This window comes from Rhineura floridana, chromosome 15, assembly GCF_030035675.1.
Source record: "Rhineura floridana isolate rRhiFlo1 chromosome 15, rRhiFlo1.hap2, whole genome shotgun sequence".
NCBI classification, from domain to species: domain Eukaryota; kingdom Metazoa; phylum Chordata; class Lepidosauria; order Squamata; family Rhineuridae; genus Rhineura; species Rhineura floridana.
Genome location: NC_084494.1, coordinates 19014844 through 19038688, shown reverse-complemented (window position 1 = coordinate 19038688; position 23845 = coordinate 19014844). Strand labels below are relative to the sequence as shown.

Sequence of the window (23845 nt, the reverse complement as noted above, 5' to 3'; positions counted from 1 at the left end):
TTCCCCCCAGAAATTAGGGTAATTTGCATGTGAAATTTTTTGATGCCATAAAGAAGGATCTAATTTAGCATGCTTATTTTATTTGTATTGAGTAAACAAAGCTAAAACCTTTGAAACTTCCAACCTTGCCTACTATTTAATTGTGATTGGCATCCATTTATGTAGTGAACTTATGGAACTACGGTATGTTTTTTCCCCTGGAAAAATAGAGCATTGAAAATTGTTCTGTCTTACAAAAAAATTTACAGCCCACATTGCTGGGTTGCACACATGCTTTGCATGCCAAAGGTTCCAGGTTAAGTCTCTGACATCTCTATGTAAAGCTCAGAGAGTCCTGTTTGAAACTCTCAAGATCCATTCCCAGTGAGTACTGGCAACCTGGAGACCCTTGGGTTCCCCACAGTGATGTTGCTGGATTATAGCTCCCATCATCCCTGACCATTGGCCATGCTAGCTGGAGTAGATGGAAGTTGGAGTCCAACAAAACCTCGAGGGCCACAGGTTCTCTACCACTTCTGTAGTCGACACTGACCTAGATGAACCAATGGGCTGACTTGGAATGAGACAGATTTCTGTGTTCCTAATGTGGGCTGTTCAAAAGACAGAGGCTTTGGATGGATCAAGAAGTTTGATGAATATTGAAAAAAGGTTTTTTAATAAAAAACAAAACAAAAAAAAGTTGTGAGGCACAATCAAAGCGTTGACTGAGAGTCAGGGTAATGCAGTGGTTAGAGAGTTGGATTAGGACTGGAGAGACCCAGATTCAAATCCCTACTCAGTCATAAATAATGACCGTTTTGGGAATGCATTGTGGTGTTTGTCATACAGCATTCAGCATAAATTGCTCTACTTTCTACATCCCTCCATTGGGAGAACTGTCCATTTATTCCTACTCTCTGCTTCCTGTCTCCCAGCCAGTTTCTGAACCACAAGAGGACCTCTATTCCTATCCCACAACTGCTAAGATTACTCAGAAGTCTTTGGTGAGGTACCTTGTGGAAAGCTTTTTGAAAGTCCTAGTACACTATGTCAACCAGGTCACCTCTATCAGTATGCTTGTTGAGACTCTCAAAGAAATCTTAATAGGTTAGTGAGACAGGACCTTTGCTGCAGAAGCCATGCTGGTTCTGCTTCAGCAAGGCTGCTGCTTCTGTGTGCTTGGTTATTTTATCTTTAACAATGCTTTCCACCAGTTTTTCTGGAACAGATGTTAAGCTAACCGACCTGTAATTTCCAGGATCCCCCCGGATCCCTTTTTAAAGATTGGTGTTACATTGGTGTCACTACTGGCCACTTTCCAGTTCTCAGGTATGGAGGTGGATCTGAGGGACAAGTTATATATTTTTATCAGGAGATCAGCACTTTCACTTTTCAGTGCTTTGATAACTCTTGGGTGAATGCCATCTGGACCTGGCAGTTTGTCAGTTTTTGTCTAATAGGCCTAGAACTTTGTCACTTGTCACCATTATCTGCCTCATGCTCTCTTCTTGCAAAAGTTAGTTTAGGAACAGATCTTTCCATCTCCATGTGCACATATTCTTCTGCTGCCGTCTCTTCTTTCAGCATCTAGATTGGAAGCTCTTTCAGGACACAGAACTCTTTTTCTTTTTCTCATATTCTATACAGCATTTACCTTTAATCTTATTATTTGGGCAGCTTCCCTCCCTTTTCACTTTGATTCTGCAACTCTCATTTCAGGCTGCCCTCTGAAATGATGATTCAGAGGACTGGCAACACTGTACTTACAGGAAACTATTTGGTCAGCATTTGACGTGCAAGTCACTTAACTTTAATTGCACAAAGAGCTGTTGACAGGATGGGTGTGGTTTGAAGGACAGCCAGCCTTATGGGCTCTCCCTTGAAGGTGACTGCTGTCTCTTTCCCAGGGCCATATTTTCTGCATATCTACAGGATGGGTGTGCAGGTACAATTCTAGTGAGTGGCACAGAACATTGTTATCCCAAGAACCTTGGCTTTAGATGAGAGTTTGAATGCTAGCTCTACTTTGCAGTGGTCAAGATATGATGGTCTGGTGCTATGCATAGCTGTTCATAGCTCACTGTTGGTGTCCACTCACTGCAGTCATCATAGCCTTTATTCTTCCTGTGCTTTCAAAAAAATTGTTTTTGACAACCTGAAGCAGTATAAATGCACATCTGTTTTCATTTGGTCTCAGAATTTGTCCTGTGTCCACATTAACTTCTGGCCACTAGGATTCTAAATCCATGTAGAGCCTTTTAAATAACTAATTCCTGAAAAATTGGTATCCATTAGTATTATCACAAATGGGTCCTGCAATATGAAGTATTCCAATTCAGGGTTCCATCCAGCCATGCCCTCTTGTAGGATATACCATTTGATCTCCCACCCCTGTTTTGAAAATGACAGTAAGAGAGAAAAGACCCCAGGGCGGCAAACAACAAGTGATAAAACACTAAAAACATCTTAAACATCTAGGAGTTGAACATAGTTTCCTGATCCTGGTTCCAGTCCTCCCTGTGGTCTGTTGCCTTTTGCCCATGCCATGTAGTAAATTTGGTCCATTTGGATTGGCAGTCAAATGCAGTTGGGTGTGATGCTGACCTCATTTCTGTATTTAGGATATATCATAGCTCAATATTTGCTTTGCATACAGAAGGTCCCAGATTCAATTGCTGGCATCCCCAGTTGGGCTGGGAAAGACTACCTGTCTGAAACCGTGGAGAGCTGCTGCCAGTCAGTGTAGACAGTACTGAGATAGATGGACCCAAGGGTCTAAGGAAGCTTCCTGTGTAATTTAAAAGGCCATGGACTGTATCGGAGTACAGGCCACATTGATTTGAGGGCTGCAGTTCAGATGCATGTTGGGCTTCAGGACATGAAAAATGATAGCTACTTTTTCTTTAAATTGTGATGTGTGGGTTTCATAGTGGAACCTGCGTTTCACCAAGAAGCCTTGACCAATGCGACTCTGCAAATTTTCTTTTCGGTAGTAGGAAAGGAAAATATGGGTTGTTCCCATAAGGTGACTCCCAAGGGAGGGAGGCTGATAGTGCGAGGAAAAGCCACCTAAGGACATTTTAAGTTGCATGTCCTGCATTTTTGCAGGATGTCTGTGCTGTGATCAGCCGCAGACTTTAATAATGTCTGGTGTCTATTAAGAGCAGGGACACCAAGTCCTTTCAGCTTGGTTTAGAGCATGTGGCTTTTGTGGGGTTTCTAGTGGTTTTCCTCTAAAATTTCATCACGGAGCATCTTTCCTGAGTAAAGGGAAGAAACCAGCCCCAAGATCTTTGCAATAAAATTCAACAACAGAGAGCCCCCTGTAATGTTCCTCCCCTGGCACCACCTGTCAGGCTCCCACCCGTGGCTCCCACCAGGGAGAAACGTAGTTTTTATTTTTTCTTTAGCTCACCCTAGCACAGATCTCACAAGATCCCACTGCTAAGCAGCACCACCAGTCACTCTCTGTAAACAATACAGGCAGGTCCCGCTTATACGGCAGGTTCCGTTCCGGACTGCCGCCGTAAAGCGAAACCCATTGAAAATAATGGGGCGCATCGTGCGAAAATGACACAAAAATGATGCGAAAATGATGCAAAAACGGCCTTAAAATGGGGAATTTCCCCTCATTGAAAGCTGCCGCATCAGCGGAACGCCGGAAAACGGAACACCGGTGAGCAGGGCCCTACTGTACTGCTAGAGACTTCACCTTAGTCTCCCTTCTGGCTTATTGTTACTTTGTGTCTGGGTGCACTTGCAGGCCACAACCCCCCTGTATCTTTGTGCCAATAAAGCATACAGCCCTGGGTTGCCCTGGATACTTGATGATACACTATCTCTTCACCGCTGCCACCATTGATACTGTTTCCCAACCTTGGTAATTACCCTGCCCACCCTTCTGGTCTGTGAAAGCCCCAGCCAAGGATCAGGCTTTTGGTAAACCAATAGAATGTTTGTTTATAAACACCAGGAAATAACAAGATTATGTAAGGTATGTTTAACAAGCGTATGGTTTCATATAGTGTTACTCTTTATGTTTCTGGTCATATATATATTGCCTGAATATCAGCCAAATAAAATCCAAGCCTCCCTCAAAACTCTGCCAACCAACTCCTCCAAAATCCCTCTCATCAACCAACCACCCTCTCCAACAACTCCCCCTCTCATTTATACCTTCAGCCACTCAAACGCTCAGCCAATCATCATACAGCATTCTCCAACATTCTAGCCCATGTACTCCCCCCTCTCACTCAGTCACTTACCATATATTGCATAATAAACCCGCACTTCCATATTTACAGTCATCAAAATACAGGGACATCACCCCCCCTCCCCCCGTCCTTGCACATATAGCTGTCTCCTTTCTACAAAGCAGCATGCTTTAGGCTAGTTAAGTGGAGGAATGAGGATCTGGAACGACATGATAGTCCAAACCCTATAGAAGCTGTTGGTGTGCTGGAAAAAGTATGTCACTATCTGTGGGTAAAAATCTGGTTTTTAAAAGAGTGCGATGGTATCTTGGCTTTTTTAAAAATTGCCAACCAACATGTTATAGGCCTTCTTAACTTTTTTTTTTAAAAAAAACTAAACCCATGACCTATCAAACGCATTTAGTTAAACTGTGTAAAAAGCTGATGAATGCAGGCTGTAGATTCCCTAACCCAGCTATGAAGGGAAAATAAAAGCCTGCTGGACCAGGCCAGTGGCCCATCTAGTCCAGTATCCTGTTCTCACAGAGGCCAACCAAATGTCTGTGGGAAGCCCGCAACCAGGACCTGAGTGTAACAGCACTCTTCTTGCTTGGGATACCCAGCAACAGGCATTCAGAAACCTACTACCTCCAACAGTGAAGGTAGAACATAGCTGTCATAGTAGCCATGGATAGCCTTATCCTCCATGAATTTGCCTAAACCACTTTTAAAGCCATCCACATTTGCACCCATCACTGCCCCTTGCCGGAGTGGATTCCATAGTTTAACTATGTGCTGTGTGAGTTTTAATGGCATGCCAACCATAGTGACTATTTGTTTTGCTCCATGTTGCCAGGCTATGATCCTGCAAGCAGCCATGAGCATTTGGCCCAGAGAAGCTGCTGTGGCTGCAGCAGAATGCCTGGTTTTCTCTAAAAGAGAGATCTGTGCTCCATACTGTCTTTATCAGTGCATGATGGGAGCTTGCCAATGTGTAGTGGTTTCTTGATCACCTGGATTCCTTCTTTCTGCACAGTGTACATGCACTGTGTTTTCTGCAAGTGAGAAGCTGCCACTACCTGTTGGGCAGGAAAGGTTGTTTAGACAATTCACTGTTATTAATATTGCAGAGAGGGGGAGGACATAGTAGACATTTGCAGCAGTTATATTTTGAGGGATGGTATCCCCATCCCCACTGCTTACCTCTGTGGGGTGCTTCCTCAATTGTTGAGTCCTTTATGTCATAGTATAGCACACAACTTTACATTGACTTAATGCTGTCATGAGGGATTGAGTTAGCATAACTCTTTGTCTAGTTAGCACAATTTGAAGTTAGGCACTGTGGGACTCTTTGATTGGGTGGCAACCCTAGAAAGAATCTTTAAGGGGAGGGGGAAATATCTGACTACGCCTGTTCAGTATCATAAATATAGGCACAATAGGGCCTACACTAATGTACAAATTGCGAATCTTTATAACTGTGAAGCTGACTGTTCATTCAGGGTAAGTTGCAATCAGTCATTTAAGTTCCCCTTCAAGGGAATTCAAATTTTGCTTGACTCTTATAGAAATCCCTGGCATCTCCAGGTAGGGTGGGGACAGTGACTGCTGCCTGAAACCCTCAAGAGCTGTTGCCAGTCAGTACAATACTGATCTGACTCAGTATGAGGCAGCCTCTGGCTTTCAGGACTGCCCCCTCTCTTAAAGAGACATTTAATGCCTCGTGGACCCAGCTGGGCAGTTGCTTTTGACTAGATGTTACAAGCCAAGAAAGTGTGTAGCTAGAATTGCTGCCCTGGGCTCCTGCTGGGAGGAAGGGGGGGATATAAATCAAATAAATAAATAAAATAAACTGCAACACAGGGGAGGGGAGCCTCTGAAGTTGCTGGACTCCAGTTCCCATCAGCCAGCATGGCAAAATGGGGTAGGGATGTTGGGCATCTGGAGGGCCACAGGTTCCCCCACTCTTGCTGCAACATGTGAATTGGCTCTGTGTATATGTGTGTGTGAGTGTGAGAGAGAGAGATTGGGTGTGTACCATAAAGGCTGTGGTATTCTGTGATAACATAGAAGGTTTCCCACACCCTAGGGAGGGTGTGTGTCTGTTTTGGGGGAAGGAGGAGGGTTGAATTAAGGGCAGGACAGGTCTGCCCGGGCAAGGCTGGTGAGGCCCTGTTTACAATTCTATGCCTCCAGGATATTTTCTTTTTGTTTCTTTTTTAAAGTGTACCTCAGGTATGGCCTTCATTTTTGGCTGTTAAAGAAGGGAACAAATTTCCTTCCAACGAGGGTCTTCCGCCTGTGTGAGACTCTTGTCTTCCTATTCTTCCCATCCCTTGCCCCAAGGGATTGTGGGAGAGTTGCCAAGGAACGCCTGGCTGGTTGAGGCCTAGTCAAAAAAGTGTGTGTTGATAACGCCTCTGCTGGAAAATGAAAAGGAGGGACACAGGATCCAGTGCCACCCTTCACCTTATTTTAAAAATCCTCTTATATACCTATTGTTGTTGTTATATGCCTTCAAGTCGATTACAACTTATGGTGACCCTATGAATCTTTTGGATGTATTCATAGGGTTTTCATGGTAAGAGGTATTCAGAGGTGGTTTATCATTGCCTTCTTCTAAGCCTACGGCACCCGGTATTCCCAGCAGTCTCCCATCCAAGTACTATCCAGGCCTGACCCTGATTAGCTTCCAAGATCAGACAAGATCGGGCATGTTCAGCAGGGCTGTGGAGTCGGTGCGCCAAACCTTCGACTCCGACTCCTCTATTTTTCTACTGTCCGACTCAGACTCCACCCAAAATTGCTTCCAACTCCACAGCCCTGGAAAGGGCTGTAAATGTCTTTTTAAATTGGAAGCTCTTGTAGGAGCATTTTTATCGCTGCCTGAATATGCGCTGATCTTGGCATCACAGCATTTGTCTTCATCTGGGTGCTGTGTCATACACTGACACACAAAATGTTTTCCATCTTGAGTTATGGTGAAATGCTCAACTACAGCTGACTTCATGGGAAGCTTCTTTGACATTGTGAATTTATATTTTTTTTAAATTGTCAGTCAAAATTTATTTTGGAGTCGGAGTCAGTACATTTCTACCGACTCCGACTCCACCCAAAATTGCTTCCGACTCTGACTCCACAGCCCTGGTGTTCAGGGTAGCATGGCCGTAGGCTTATATACCTATATATTTTCTATTTATTAAAATATTATTAATAATATTATTATTAATAAAAACATTTGTTTATTAATAAAACAAATGCCTTGTCCACACAAGGCAGGGCACATTGGGGCCTGTTTGCTTCCCACTCTTACCTACCAGCAGCTTTCTTTGCTGCGCCCATCCTTGCCACCACAGATATAGGGTGGCTTTCTACACTCTCTCTCTCTCTCTCTCTCTCTCTCTCTCTCTCTCTCTCTCTCTCTCTCTCTCTCTCTCAGATGGCCTCTCTCCTCTCTCTCCCACCCCCACCCCACTTTCATTTGGCTGTGGGCCTGTCAAAGCTGAGGGTACAGGAAAAGGAGGAGGAGGGCTCTTCTGTTCTATTATCAACGCGGCAGCTTGGGCGGCCAGCTGTCGTGAGGCTAATCCTGCTGGTGGTGGGGAATGACAGGATCGCCCTCCATTGGGCCAGACAAAACAGCTGCTCCCTGAGCTGTTCGGCTCCTTCCTTTTGTCCTTTTCCCACCAAACTGGCACCCCTGGGGACTGGTGAATGCATCCCTTTCCCCTGTTTTGGAGGTGATGGAGGGGAGTAGGCGGGTGCTGGTGATTCTTGCCTTGTGTACATGATGCATGGAAGGCGCTCTCTCTCTCTCTCTCTCTCTCTCTCTCTCTCTCTGTGTGTGTGTGTGTGTGTGTGTGTGTGTTGGGTCATCCCTCCCCCTTGCAGACATGGGGAAATGTGAAATGTTCCCATCTCCCATCCTTTCCACAAAGCTATCCTGGGGAAAGGCTGTAGCTCAGTGGTACAATTATCCAGGTTCAGTCCCTGGTAGGGTTAAGAATGTTCCAGTCTGAGACCCTGAAGAGCCATTGCCAGTCAGCATAGACAGTTGTGAGCAGGGCCAGATTTAAACATGTTGTGGCCCTAAGCTATAACATGAGCGAGTCCCTTCCCTCTTCAACAAGTATGTGCGCTACTTATAGGGTTAGCGCAGTCGACGATGACACACGGGCTGTTTTCTGCAAGAATCCAAACAGCAGCATGTGTATTTTCTATAGAATTGTTTACTGTTGACTGTTGTCGGCAAGCGAGCTGCAACAATGATATTCAATACCTACCAAAAATTATCTTCATTTTGTATGATGTTTATGGTTTCTTGGTGGCAATGTTGTAAACTTTCTTTCTTTCTTTCTTTCTTTCTTTCTTTCTTTCTTTCTTTCTTTCTTTCTTTCTTTCTTTCTTTCTTTCTTTCTTTCTTTCTAGCTTGTTTAGCTTGTACATAAATCTGCCCCTGGTTCTAAGGTAGATGGGCCAATGGCCTGACTCTTTATAAGGCAGCTTCCTATGAGTGTCCAAGCTAACCCCCTTAGAATCAGACTCGAGATCACTGACATGTTTTTTCCATTGCCCTTTCTACAAAGCTTAACTTGCAAGCGGTACATAGATCAGACAACACAGATCTCTACAAGGCATTTTGAGGCATGGCTGCTCAAGCAAAGATGTTGTCACAACTATTTGACACCCCCCCCCCCGGGACCCCTTAAGTAATATCAGGGTGGGCACACTACTTGCATGGAAAGTGTCTCTGTCTCTCAGATCGGGACTGGGCAAGAAAGTGGGCGCGCCTACAAATAGGCTGCAGCGCTAGTTTGGTCTGTTTGTGCCTGTGCAAGCGACGGCATGTCTTTGGCAACTGGGGTGGAAATATCTTGGCTAGTTCGTCCCTGGGCTCCTCCTCTGTGCACTTACCAGCCGCCTCCAATGCAGGGGGCAGAGCAGGAGGCACCTCAGGAAGCTGAGAACTGTGCAGAGGCAGGGTGATGGAAGGTCCATCTGAGATGACTGCTTTGTCTGCAGGGGGCTGCTTCTCAGGGGCAGGGCTGTCATTCAACAGACTACTGTGATCTTCATTGGTTTCCTATTCCCCCCTCACCGCAGACCACTGGGCGCCTCCCATGGATCCCAGACCCCCTCTTCCTTCTGAGCCACTCTACCAGGGGTTCTTTACGGGACTCATGACATCAAGTACCTTAACAATCCTCAACTTGGAATGCCTGTGCTCTTTTTAAGCCCTCCTTGGCATCCTATAAGCCGCCATGGGCCTCCAGTAAAGAGATGCCTTTAAAAAAGTCTGGCTGGCTTGCAGTGTGTTGCTAAGTGCATGCCTTCTTCAGGGTAACTTTGTGGGATTCCAGGTCTGTCCATCACGACATCTGCAACCCCACAAATCAGTGGCAAGTATTTCCCTGGCTGTCTGGGGAGGAGGATGTCTAGGGAGAATGCAGAACCCCTTCGCACACTGTCATGTACTCTGTTTGCAGCAGGTAGGAAAAAAGATCAGAAGCCTCCCATTCCTGTAAACAGCTGGAAAGACTCTTGCTGCTGCTAATTTGTTTAAACCTTGGTGCAAATAAGGCCCCATCTCTCTTTTCCAGGATCTGGAGGACTCAGGGCCTTACTTCATTTTAAGATAGGGAATGTAAGAAATGGGCAGAGTTTTGTTCTGAGCTGTGGGGCAGAATCCTGTTGTAACTTTTTCCATATCCTGTTGCAAATTTAAAAGAAGCCCCCGTTTCTCTCCCAAACCCTTTGTGCATGTTGGAGGAGTCGAGGGTCATAGTGGCGGCAATAAATAATGGTTGACCACAAACCAAGTGACTCACTAGAAAAGAAAATAATGCTGGGAAAACAGAAGCGAGTAGAAAAAGAGGAAGACCAAACAAGAGAGGGGTTGATTCCATAAAGGAAGCCACAGACCTGACCGTACAAGATCTGAACATGATGGTTCATGACAGATGCTATAGGAGGTTGCTGATTCGTAGGGTCGCCATAAGTCATAACTGACTTGAAGGCACATAAAACAACAAAATAAACCAAGTGAACATTGTGTCTGGATTACACCCTGTGTATGTGGTGACCGTCTGAGGAACCCTGCTGGATCAGGCCAAAGGCCCAGCTAGTCCAGCATCCTGTTCTCATAGTGGCCAACCAAACACCTACGGGAAGCCCAGAAGTAGGACCTGAGAACAACAACACTCTCCCCACTTGTGATTCCTAGCAACAGGTATCCGCAGACGATCCTGTATGCGTAGCACAAATCATTTTGGTATCTGCACCTATCAAAGAAGGCTGAAGAGCTGTAGGAGCATCTTAACTCTGCCAAAAGATGGCACCCAGAAGAATATAGGAAGCCACTGGCCCATCTAGGTCAGTACGGCAACACTTACTGGTAGCCGTTCTTCAGGGTTTCAGGTGGGGACATTCTGCCTTACCTGAAAATAGAACCTGGGACCTTCTGTATGCCAGGCAGATGCTCTACCACTGAGCTACAGCTCTTCACCAGAGGAGCATCCCCCCTTTCTTGTTTCTGATTTCCTCACCTGCCACTCATTCAGTTACATTTTGGAAGTACTCATCATGGGGATGGGAAATGTTGGGAGCAGAGGAAGCTGCCTCATACCAGGCCAGACTCTTTGTCCACCTAGCCCGATATGGTCTATTCTGACTGGCAGCAGCTCTCCAGAATCCCAGGCAGAAGTATCACCTGCTACTTGATCCTTTTAACCAGAGATGCTTGGATCAAATCTCAGCTTCTCCATGCAAAGTAGGTGCTCTACCACTGAGCTCTGGCCAAGTCTCAATGCCCTGATCCATAGTTCTGTTCTCCTACTAATATTTTTGTATATTTATATTTACATTTATTAAATTTTCTATCCCACCCTTCCTCTCAAAGGAGCCAAGGGCAGTAGACAACAAAACAGCAAAATAATACTTTGAAAAACCCCACCCATTAAAAACATGTGAAAACATTGTAAAACAGTTGCATATCCTCACAGCTAATAATTTCAAGGTTGCCAGGAAGAGCATATTTGAGGCATATTTCAGGTCTGGGTGAACAGGATTTTTTTTATTCCTCCTGAATGTTATTAATGAGAGGGACTCTTAGTAGGACAAGTAGACTCTTGACAAGATGGTTTGCTAAATATTCTGAGTCTTTCCAAAAGTTGTGACTGAGAGGGAGGGATGAGCTACAATACAACGAGATCATTTTTGATTGCATTCCCAGCTGAATCCCACAATGTGAATGCAGAAAAAAAAGGCAAACACAACCCCCCAGTTGAATTCCTTGATTGAAAAGCATAGCATTTGCTAAGCTGGACTCTTCATGCAGCTTGGCCCAGCAGTAAATGGTTTCTTAGCCTGTGTACACACCATGCATTTACTTCTCCCAAAGAATCCTGGGAACTGTAGGTTACCCCTCACAGAGCTACAATTCCTAGCACTCTTCATAAACTACAGTTCCCAGGATTCTTTGGAGGAAGTCATGTGATTGCAATGTATGTGTCTATGCAGCCTTAGCTAAGCAAAAATACTCCCTATACACACAGCTCTGAACCATAGGTCATGGGAGGGCTTTACCTCTTTGCTGACAGTTATATGTAGTGTGTCCACTTTTACAATACTTTGTACAGTTCTGGTCACCCCAGTTTCAAGCAGGACATTGTAGAGCTAGAAAAGGGTGATCAAAATGCAGGGCTGTGGAGTCAGAGTTGGGGAGTCAGAGTCAGGAGCAATTTTGGGTGGAGTCGGAGTCGGTAGAAATGTACCGACTCTGACTCCTTCATAAATGGCAAATGTATATTAACTAGTAATAATAAATTTACTGTAGTAAAATGGTAGCACAAGGCATTTCATCACCATGTGAATCCAGAGCTTGGAAAAGTCACTTTTTTAAACTACAACTCTCATCAGCCCCAGGGATTGGGCTCATGGGAGTTGTAGTTCAAAAAAGTAACTTTTTCAAGCTCTGGATTCACATGGTTGTGATGAAATGCCTTGTGCTACCATTTTACTACAGTAAATTTGTTATTACTAGTCAATATACATTTGCATTTATGAAGGAGTCGGACAGTAGAAAAATGGAGTCCGAGTCGAAGCTCTGGCGTGCTGACTCCACAGCCCTGCCAAAATGATCAAGGGACTGCAGCATCTTCCTTATCCAAAAAAGCTGCATTTTAAAAGGCTTTTTAGTTTTGGGGCAAAAATGGTGGCAAAGAGGGGTTAAACAGTAGAGCTTTTTAAAATGATGCCTAATGGAGAGAATGTTTATAGAGAGTTTTCTCTCTCTCTGATAATGCTAGGACTTGCAGCAGAATTGCAAATGTTTGCCATTAATAAACTTAACATGGTGTGCATATAACGACATGGTTACCTTCATGTGATGAGTGTAACATGTATCTAAGGTCATAATAAACCTTGCAGAACACTCTCCGACTTACTGGCTGCTACAACAGTAACGGCTCCCAGGTGAGCAGCTGAGAGGCAAAGAGCCGTTGCTGTGAACCCGCTGCTATGTTAGTGCTGCTGTACATTTCATTGCTTGGAAAGCAGCTGCACGTTACACAGGCTGCGCTCCCAGCTTTCCACATTCTAGTGTAAAGACCAGAAGGCACAGACACGCAACAAGAAGGGGGAAACATAGGGCAGCTCTATTGCAGCTGCATGAACCTTCATTTTCTGTAGTTAAGCCATGAGAAATGGGAGAGATCAACAGCTAGCAAGATCCTTCATATCCTGACCCCAAACACAACACCCACCAATGGGGGGGGGGAACAGACATCTAGGGACTGCTGTAGTGCTTCCCACATGGCGCTACATTGAGAGACCATCTAGCCCTGTTCAATGCATTCAGTGCCCAAACATGTGAGCAAGAATGGTGAGGCAAGCCCCAGCCCCTCAATAAGCATTGCATGCTGGCCACACCCCTAGCCAATACTTGTGCAGCATTAATCTGAAGGGAGGGGGTGCTTCCACTCCTGTAGGTTTCCAACACGGAGACTGGTGCTGCTGGTCAGTAATAGACAATACTGAGCTAGATAGACCAATGGTCGGACTCAACAGGAGGCAGCTCCCTGTGTTCCTATCCCATCCTAGTTCTACTCAGAGTAAACCCATTGAAGTTAATGGACATGGCTAGCTTTGGTCCATTCATTGTAATGGGTCTACTCTGAGTGGGATATGACCCGATATATATTTCGTTCTCTTGTCTGGCTAACTTGGCTTAGGAGGTGGGGTGGAGCGTTGCAGGATAACTTTGCAACAGCATCTTTCTGTCCATGCATAAAAGAGGCGAGAGAGCACACAACCCATCTGTCTTGCCTTGCATTGTGGGAGGAGGGCTGGCATCTTGACTTGGCGGGCTTCTGGGCTCCTCCCTGGATTGTCTGCCCTGTCAAAGCCACCTGTTACTGACCACCTCTACATTTGTGGCTGACAGATGCATTGTATGGGGAGAGGCAGAAAGCGTGGGCCCCCAGAGAACTGTCCTTGCCTCTGATCTGCTGAGCATAAAAAAGGGAGGGGGGCAGGCAGGAGGGGTGTAGTGGATCCTGCCTCTTGGGTTGATGGTGTTTGGTTTGGCAGGTGTTTCCCGTGCAGCTGTGTTTAACCATATGGGTGCCCAGAGAGACTGGGAAGAAAGGAGGATATTGGTATCTCAGTTCATTGTGTTCATACTAAAGCAGTATAAATAAATCTTTAAACCCACTTTTGCAGAAACCTCTCTGTGTGCTTTATTTTAGGTGTTAGGGTTTGTGGTCGGGTTTTCTGCAGAATGTAGAGATAAGTGCCAAATATCAGCATTGGTAGCAGGAGGAATTGTTGGAGATGAAGGTTTGTTTTTGTTTTTGTGATTGTGTGTTTGTGTGTACATGGAAGCCACACCATGTGGCCTGCTCTGACACTCTGTGTGTGTATGTATGCTAGCTACATGATATCCAGTATTTTTCTGCAAATGCGAGTGCTGGAATCTATTTTAAAAAAAGAAAACAGAACTACTCTGGAAATCAGTTTTTGCATTATAGTTAGTTTTGCTGTGAGAATGGAAGACAAAACAGTGGTGAATATGGATCCCTGGAACTTGCACAAAGTAGGGTGACCAGGTTTCAGAGTAGGGTCAGGATTGCTGCATCTTCTACAGACGAGAGAAAACTTTAGCCAGTGTCAAGTTGTATGGGCTTGAGAAATGTATGGTTGGTCATGTTTGCTGATGACACCAAATTGTTCAGGATGTTAAAAACAAAAAGGGATTGTGAGGAGCTCCAAAAGGATGTCTCCAAACTGGGTGGATGGCATTAAATTGTAACTTCACAAAGATGTTGATGGGGTCTGAACTGGTGATGATTGACCACAAAAGAGACTGTGGAGTTGTAGTGGATAGTTCCACAAAGATGTCGAACTGGCAGACGGCAGCTGTGAAAAAGGTGGATTCCATGTTAGGGATCATTTGGAAAGGAACTGAAAATAAAACTGCCAGTATCATAGAACTGTTACCCATGTCTGTGATGTGACCGCACTTGGAGTACTGTGTACAGTTCTGCTTGCCACACCTCCAAAGGTGTGCTAGAAAAGAGCAACCAAGATGATTAAGGAGCTGGAGTAACTACCCTATGACAAAAGGTTACAGCATCTGAGACTTTTTAGTTTAGGAAAGAGGTGGTGGAGGGGGCTGATATAGGTGTATGAAAGTATGCATGGTGTGGAGAAAGTGGATAGAGAAAAGTTTTTTCCTTCCTCTCATACAACTAGAATCCAGGGCAATCCAATGAAGCTGAATGCTGGACAGTTTAGGACAGACAGAGGGAGGTATCATTTCACACCGTGCATAGTTATACTATGGAATTCACTGCCTCAAGATTGGTGATGCCCCCCTCCCCAGCAGCTTTAAAAGAGGATTAATATGACAAATTCATAGAGCATAAGATGCTCCGTAACTACAAGTCATGATGGCTATGTTCTGCCTCCACTGTCAGAGGCAGTATGCTGGGAATCACAAGTGGAGAGAGTGCTATTGTGCTCAGGTCCTGCTTATGGACATCTCATAGTCATCTGGTTGGCCACTGTGAGAGCAGGATGCTGGATTAGATGGGCCACTGGCCTGATCCAGTAGGGGCCTTCTTATGTTATCCCACCTTTGACACAAACGTTAAAGTTATAGGTGCTCCATCCTACTCTGCAGCTGGTCAGCCTAGCAGATAGCTTCTTGTTTGTGCCAGACACATCTTATGGTTGGTTGGTTCTCTAACTGTCAAAAGAAGAGAGGGTGTGTTTTGCAGGGGAGGGGAAACTATACTGTATGTTTCTTGTTTGGGTGTCAGTATTTGCTTCTAAGACACCCTCGTATTGCTATCGCAATGGAAGGATGGGGTACAAACTATATACACCTGTACGTCCTCCCTGTTTGATTATCTGTGCACCTTGTAGATCTTTGATATGACCATTTTTCTTCTGTTTGTAATCTTTATCGTGGCTAAAGTGATTTTTTGTGTGTGGTTATACAGCACTTTTGCTTGGAAAGTACTTTAGCAATATTAACAGACTGCAGGTAAATAATTGGCTCTTGGGTTCAATTTTAGGGTTATTGCCCGATTTAATCAGGATCTCTAGTGTCTGGCAACAGCTCTCAAGGGTTCCATCAGGGTTTATTTTCACTCAGCCCTATCGGGAGATGACCCTGGATCTCTTGCAAAGCATGTGCTCTGCCACCTTCCTTTCAGTTTTTTGTTATGTGCCTTCAAGTCGATTACAACTTATGGCGACTCTATGAATCAGTGACCTCCATATCTGTCGTGAACTGCTCTTTTCAGCTCTTGTAAGTTCAGGTTTGTGGCTTTCTTTATGGAATCAATCCATCTCTTGTTTGGTCTTCCTCTTTTTCTACTCCCTTCTGTTTTTCCCAGCATTATTGTCTTTTCTAGTGAATTTCCTTTCAGTAGCCTCTCCTGAATCCCAGCAGTTAACACATAGAGGAAAACACCTACCATCTTCTTCTGTCAGCCTCCTGCATATCTGGGCTTTGGAGTTATAGCTCATTTGGTAGGGCACATTCTTTGCATGCAAGAGATCCCAGGTTCAACCCTGGGCATGTCCAGTTAGGGCTGGAAAAAATTCCTATCTGAACCCCTGCAGAACCCCTGCAGTCAGTGTAGACAGTACTGGGTTTGACTGACTAATGGTCTGACTTGTTATAAGGCAGCTTCCTATTCTCTGAAGGGCACAGCGTTCAGCTAAAGTTAGAAGCAGAGAAGCTTGCATCAAAGGGACAGAGCAGATGGCTTTGGGGTTTGGAACAGCTCATATGTATATGTATATCCTCTCTCTCTCTCTCTATGTATATCCTCTCTCTCTCTCTCTCTCTCTCTCTCTCACACACACACACACACACACACACACAAACACAAACACACAGCTTTTCTGAAGTGGAAAACAATGCTTAGAGCAAGTAACTTACCACACGCACAGGCTTTGGGATGCACTAGTACATTCTGGATAATGGGATGATAAATTTTATTAGAGAAGAGAGTGGGGATAGAGAGAGGCTCTGTTCAGGCAGCAGATATGCTGGAACAGAATGGGGACTCCAGAAATGCATTGTTTTAACGATGTACTTTACTATGTGGTTTTTCACGTTTGCTTAAAGTGTATGGAGAATCAATACAGTTTTAAAACATCAGAATTCAGGCATCACACCAAACCATGGTTTGATCTTCCAAACACACAGGGAATCGATGATTTAGAGCTACTTCTCTATTTCTATGCTCCTTAACACTGGTCTCAAGAGGAACAGCTTAACTATGGCTGATCAATTCAGACACCAAATCATGGATTGCAGATCCAGTTCATGGATTGCAAACCCTATGGTTTTGAATTCTAGTTTGCTAGGCACTTGCAAACCATGATTTTGTCGGTTGGCTGTCTTTGCACATCTGATTCACCAACCTTGTTGGCTTATCGTGCCTTTTTGTGAATAGCAGTGTTGGAGAGCAACAAACCACCATCCCAGGTTTTGATGTCACAGCTAATTGCAGCTTCCTGGTTTGTTTCCCACCCTCATTTCAGGGGAGGAGCAGATCAGGAGTGATCAGGGGGCATGCATAAGAACACTGCTCATTCACAATAAACCACAGTGAGATGTGTGGCAGTTGTGCTGAACCACAGTTAAGTTTCCTTTACCATAGTTTGACACAATGTCTAAACAGAACCAGAGAGTTGTCAGAAATGTACATTAAAAGCCCTGTGGATTAAACCCTCTCTCTGGGTTATCTCAGCTCAAAATAGAGCAGTGGCATTGAAGGCATTGCACAGGTGGTTTCTTACTCCTAGGTGGCTCTCTTACAGTAGACGAGACTCTCCTGCTCTGTGTTGCCATAGGATCATACTTGCACATGGGGTGGGAATGTGCAAAGTGGCGACCTTTTGGCAATTGGTCTTTATTGTGATAGAGAACATTATCAAACAGAAAACTGAGAGAACTCTGGAACTGATGTTACTTGGTTTATGTATCGGATGGACCCTATAGGGATTTCAAGTCTAGGGACTGGTACATGTGCTATTACTTGCTGCCTGCGAGGTCATTGCAAAGGAATGGAAAGAATGTAATGGGATCTCATTGGATAGATGGTATGATCGAACGTGGTTGCCCTTTTGGAGAAATTGGTGCAGAAATTATGGTTAGCTCAGGGCCAAAGCAAACGAGATATCTTTTTTTGCAGTGTGGTTTAATTTCATTGATTATACAAATTCACCACACTACATAAGACAATGGATTTTATAGATGCGTTGTCTCTTTATATATTTTTTTCTTCACCAGGTATCCTTTTCTTATTTGTCAGGTCTGTTCTGTTAAATCCACATTATTTGGAAACGATGATGATGAAAACTTTTTATCCTATGTCTCCTGCAAAATTGTAGACTTTGTATGATTATTTGATCTTTTTCTCCTTTATAACTGGAGGTACCCTCCGCGCCACTCTCTGTCCAGCCCCTTCTCTTTTTCATTTACTTGTATTGGCCTTTGGGTCCCTTTTGATTATATTTATCTGAAACATTTTCAATAAATAATTGATTTAAAAAGAAAGAAAAGAAATGTACATTAAAAAGCAAAAAGCAGTAGTGTTAGTCTGTAAGGAAAAAAACCCTTCCCAAATCCACAGTTGGACAGTATCTTGTGACCAAAATGTCACACTGATTTAATAGGACCATAGGTAGCTTCCTTATCCCAGCCTTGTGTCTGTGTTGGAATTGCTTTTAAGATGTTTTTAAAGCTTTTTTTAAAAAAAAATGTTTTGTTTTAATATATTTCAAAGTCTTTATGGTGTTTTAGAGTGTTTTTAGTGTTTTTGTTTGCCACCCTGGGCTCCTACTGGGAGGAAGGGCGGGATATAAATTCAGTAAATGAATAAATAAACTGAGTCTGACCATTGGTCCATCTAGCTCAGTATTGTCTACACTGACTGGCAGCGGCTGTCCAGGGTTTCAGAAAAGGAGTCTCTCCCAGCCCTACCTGGAGATGCCAGGGATTGAACCTGGGACCTTCTGCGTGCAAGGCAGATGCTCTACCACTGAGCCACGGTCTTTCCCTTAATTTCCTTTTAAAAAGTTGTCAAGCTGCTTTTGAAGATCAGCTGTTAGAAAAGTGCTCCTTAAATAGAAGGATGGGGGAGCAAAAGTGAAAAGGAAGTTGAGCGCAGGGGAAGAGTTTGTATGGTCTTCTTTGCACAGACTCCTCAGACCCAATGTTGGAAGGCCCACAGGCTGTGGAGCAAAGTGTACATCCCCCTTGTCTTCTCCCTTGGGAACTGGCTTGTCCAGTTCTTTGCCACCACTGTGGTGGTTTGCCCGAGCGATTCAGTAGCAGGGAGGAAGCACTTGAGGAGGAGGGCAGGCAGCATGGGAGCCGTCTGGCCACCAGGCAGGAAGAGGGCAGGAAGCGATAAGGCCGTTGGCTGCTGCCCCACCCCCACCCCTCTTATTTTTCCTGCCAGTCATCTTTGCTTATTGCTGTAGCTTGCATTTTGAATGTGACGAAGGACAGGTGCCCTTCTGTAAGCTGGCACTCATGCCCATGGACTCTTCTCTCTTTCCTCATCCTTTCATTTAGTGGCTAGCCCTGACAGAAAAGCTGCAAGCTTTCAGAATCACCTCTGATAACAGCTCTCAATTCTCTGGCCACATCTGCACCTTGTATTTAAATGCACTCTTACACCACTTTAAACAGTCATGGCTTCCCCCAAAGAATCCTGAGATGTGTAATTTGGGAAGGGCGCTGAGTGTTATTAGGAGACTCCTGTTCCCCTCAAGGCCGCCGTGCCCAGAGTTCCCTGGGAAGAAGAATTGACTGCTTAAACCACTCTGGAAATGGCAGCTATGTATTCTCCCCCCCCCCCGACACTGGACAATATGTATCCCCCCCCCCCCGACAATGGACAATGTGCTTTGTTGGCAGCCTGGTGTTGCAGCCTGGACCGATAGTAGTAGTGCCACAAGAGTCTATTAACCCTTAAGAACATAAGACGGGGTGGGGAACCTCAGGACTGAAGACCAAATGTGGCCCTCCAGGCTCCTTCTGTTTGGCCCTCGTGACTCCCTCCAGGCCATGCATTCTCCATAGCCACACCTCTCACCTCAGGCCACACCCTTCACCAGTGCTGCTTTGCACCCTCCTTTAGTGTTTTTTGCATGGGTGGAATGAGTCCTTGGACTCTGGAAATGCCTCTTGCACGCCTGGATGGAGGACAGAGGGTTGTATGAGCATGTGGGCTCCTACTGGGAGGAAGGGCGGGATACAAATCAAATAATAAATCAAATAAATAAATATATAGAAACTATCTGACTGTGCAAAGGTGAAATTTACATTTGTGTCTCCACCCATGTTTGCCTCTGGCCCTGCCCACCACTGACCTGTGGCCCTCGGAAGGTTGTCCAGAAGTTTTTTACGCCTAACATAAGTAAAGCCTTGCTAGATCAGGCCAAAGACTCATCTAGTATGTTCTCCTGTTGTCACCTTCTGCTGACCAGTATTTGGATACTGCGGCATCTTCCCAAAGGACAAGATGAGGGTCAGATAAGTACATACTGTACTTTAATTCCCACTTTTTTGTTTTTTGTTTTGCTTTGTTTTAGGAGTTTGCACAAGCAGAGCTGAATTTTGTCAACAGTATAGAGCTTCCAAATTAAAATGGCATCATCTGCATGAATTAATCTGTTTTTTAAAAAATCATTCGAATTCTTACCAGTTTTCCTTTGTAAATTCTTACAATTTCCCCTTTGGCATCCGCTTTTCAGGTGCATCTTCCCCACATTAGGACTAGAAACTTGAGTTTTAAAGATGTAAAAGCCAAGATCCTCAAGGATACCAGCTTTTTCATTTGCTTGGTGCCGTCATGAAATACACAACTCTGGTCATGGACCATTATTTTTGGGAAGCCCCTGCCAGAAACACATGGTCATCAGCTGCACTCCCACACTAGAAGCTGCTTTAAAACAGTGTCAGAGTATTGGTCCATCTAGCACAGTGTAATCTATGCCGAGATGGGGATCCCTTGGCCCTCCAGATGTTGCTGAACTAAAACTCCTGTCAGCCCCAGCAAGCATGGCCAATGGTTAGGGATGATGGGAGTTGTAGCCCCCCCCCATTCAGTTTAAAAATTAGCTAGTAGAAACAGCTTGCCTCAATCTGGGAGGGACTTCTTGCTTTGCAGGAGCACTGAATACATGTTCTACCCACACTGCAAGGAAAACGTCTCCTTCCTTCACTCAGTAGGTTGCATTGTCTTCTATTTGAGCTTATGATCTACTAGCAACTTGCTTTTGAATTTATGATCTGCTACTAGCAACTTGGGTTTTTTTGTGATTTGGTATTGTTCGTTCTGCCCATATTTTCATAGGTGTCACCCACCCTTCAGCTGCTCAAGCCTTTTGAACTACCTTCTTATTGCTGCTGAGATCCTTTGCTGGCTATTTGGTCAGTCTTTCATCTTGTGTGTTCACTGACAGAAAACGTACAGCGAAGCTCCCTTCCACCACCACTCCGAATCTGCTGCTGCAATAGACATGTGTCTCTTTGTAGGATTGTGCTGGAAGTCATATAGAAACATGAAGCAATCCATTAATCTACTCTGATAAGATCAGCCCCATTCCCTTTGCCCTGGCTGCTAGCCAGATTGGTAGCAAACATCTTTTTAAAAGAGAAACACTGTATTCCCAGGGCTCTTGAATTCTTTGTTCATCAGAATGTTGGTGTATAGTCCGTGGCATGCGTGCCTCAAAGCATTTGTTTTCAAGTATCTATTGACAGTGTTGCTGAGAGTGAGAAAAGCAGCAGGAGTGAATTTCTTCTTTCCCTGTTTTGACCTAGGCCAGATTCACACATATGAAATTAAATAGTCCTGTCCATGCACTGGAATCAGCAGAGGAAGCCCTATTTTGGCCACATTCACACACAACTCTTAAACTGTAAAACCTGGCTTAATAAACTGCATGAAAGACCTGCAAGCAGCTATTTGCTCTCCCTTCAGACAAGTAGTGAAATGAGCCAGGAAACAGCCCTTGACCATGGTTTCATGTTACATCTAAACAAGGAAACTATGGCTAATGGCTTCCAAACATATCAGCTTGGCCACCAGCTTGGATGGCTTTAAAAGAAGATTAGACAAATTCATGGAGGACAGGGCTATCAATGGCTACTAGCCATGATGGCTGTGCTCTGCCACCCTAGTCAGAGGCAGCATGCTTCTGAAAACCAGTTGCCGGAAGCCTCAGGAGGGGAGAGTGTTCCTGCACTCGGGTCCTGCTTGCAGGCTTCCCCCAGGCACCTGGTTGGCCACTGTGAGAACAGGATGCTGGACTAGATGGGCCACTGGCCTGATCCAGCAGGCTCTTCTTATGTTCTTATATCAGGATTTGCAAGCCAGCTTTACAACACGAACACTATTGTCTTTCATTTAATATATTTATTTTGCTATATTTCTCTCCATTTTTCTACCTAGTATTTTCAGAGCAGCTGACAGTCTTTATGGGAGGGAGGCTCTGACGTGGAACTGCTAAATTAGGAAGCTGCCTTATACTGAATGAGATCATTGGTCCATGTAGTTCAGTGTTGTATACACTGACTAGCATCAGTTTCAGGCAGGGGACACTCGCAACCCTACTTGGAGCTGCCTGTGATTGAACCTGGGACCTTCTACATGCCATGTAGGTGTTCTACCACTGAGCTGTGGGGAGGACCCTTCACCATAGCTCAAATTCTCAAGAAGTTCAACTCTACTTGCTTGTTCTGAATAGAGACAATGGTTTCCTTTCCCACTACAACCTTTAATTAACTCTGCATTGCTGAGTTGATTGTTTTATCACCTATGCGAATAACCAGTTGTCCGCGTGCCCTTTTTTCATGTCTGCCTGCTGTGACAACCTTTCTCTCCCTTCTTTCTAGGCCAAAAGGAAGCTGGATCTAGAAGGAGCAGGCCAGCAGTGCATCCCAGAGTTCCGAACCCCAAAGGGCAAGGGAAGGACTCTCCCCCACATCCCCAGTCCCAAAAGTAAGTGGAAACAGAAGTAATGAGTGGAGAAAAAGCTGCATTCTTTTTTTAAAAAAATCTACAAATCAAGTTTCTGGCCCTTATGGCTGAAGTGATTAGCTTGATGTTGTGTTGGCAGTGTCCAGTGCAAGTTGAGAAGCGAGAATGTACAAAGACCGTGAGCCTCTTTTTAACACCTGTGTAGCTGTATGGCATGGTATATGTCACAGCAGGATTGGGCAGAAGGGAGAGTGAAACCTACAGGTAGTGCAATGGATGATCTGCAGTCGGTTGAGACACCCAAATGTTTAACAGTAGGGACAACAAAAAGCTTCTTCCCACCCTCCAAAATTAGAGAGTTAGAATCTCTGTTCTTTGGTTACTCAGATGCCGATTTGTACTTGCATATGCAGGTCAGCCCCGTGTGCGATTAACAGGCTGCAGGAGATGACTGGCTCCTCCTCCCTGAGCTGCCATTTTGCACCTAGGTCCGCACACCCACCATGATTTTGCACCTGGCTTGGAGAATGTAGCGCTCCTGCCTCTGGTTCTCATTTGCAAGTTACTTCCCTTTCCACCACAGGAGAAGGAAGAGGAGGCAGCAATTGTAAGGGGGCAAGCAAAGGGAGAAAGAAAGCACCCCACAGTTGAGTGTCTGAGATGGAGGTGGCGCATGCAGCTCCTCTCTTGGGCAACTAGCTAGAGGGCACTTTCCAACAAAAGGAAGAGGAAGATGGCAACAATCATGCCACCAGCAAATAGGAGAGACCATATCCCAACATTGTTTTTGCTGTTGTTCGCATACTATTAAAGATGGCTCACAGCACCAGGGATGTGCAATCAACTCTTTAAAAAAAAATATTATTCCATACATAGGTACCTTAGGCAAGGCTTCTAGTGTTGCACTTTGCCCTACCCTGACCAGCTGAAGTAGAATCAATCCAGCCTCTAAAAGGCCACTTGTCTGGTTGCCTGGGACGAGTCTGGGTTGTCTCTCCAAGTGGGCAATCAAGGAAAGATTGCATTGCTCAGCTGTTGTTTCTTTAAGACCACAAGTGGCTTAGATCTTGACAGCACTTAGAAGTCTGCACAGAGTCAGGTCTGTAGTCAGTGGGAGCAATCACCTTCAACCCCCAAATACAATTGCCATTCCCA

General features: G+C 44.8%; 1 protein-coding gene across 2 annotated transcripts in view; it reads left to right on the top strand.

Moving 5' to 3' along the window:
* The window catches only part of E2F2 (E2F transcription factor 2), a 57897-nt gene that overhangs the window by 13596 nt on the left and 20456 nt on the right, over positions 1-23845 (top strand). For both annotated transcript variants that reach the window (XM_061596892.1, XM_061596893.1), the window contains exon 2: positions 22606-22711. In XM_061596892.1, coding sequence (XP_061452876.1) covers positions 22606-22711 — 106 coding nt within the window. The remainder of the gene's footprint in view (positions 1-22605; positions 22712-23845) is intronic.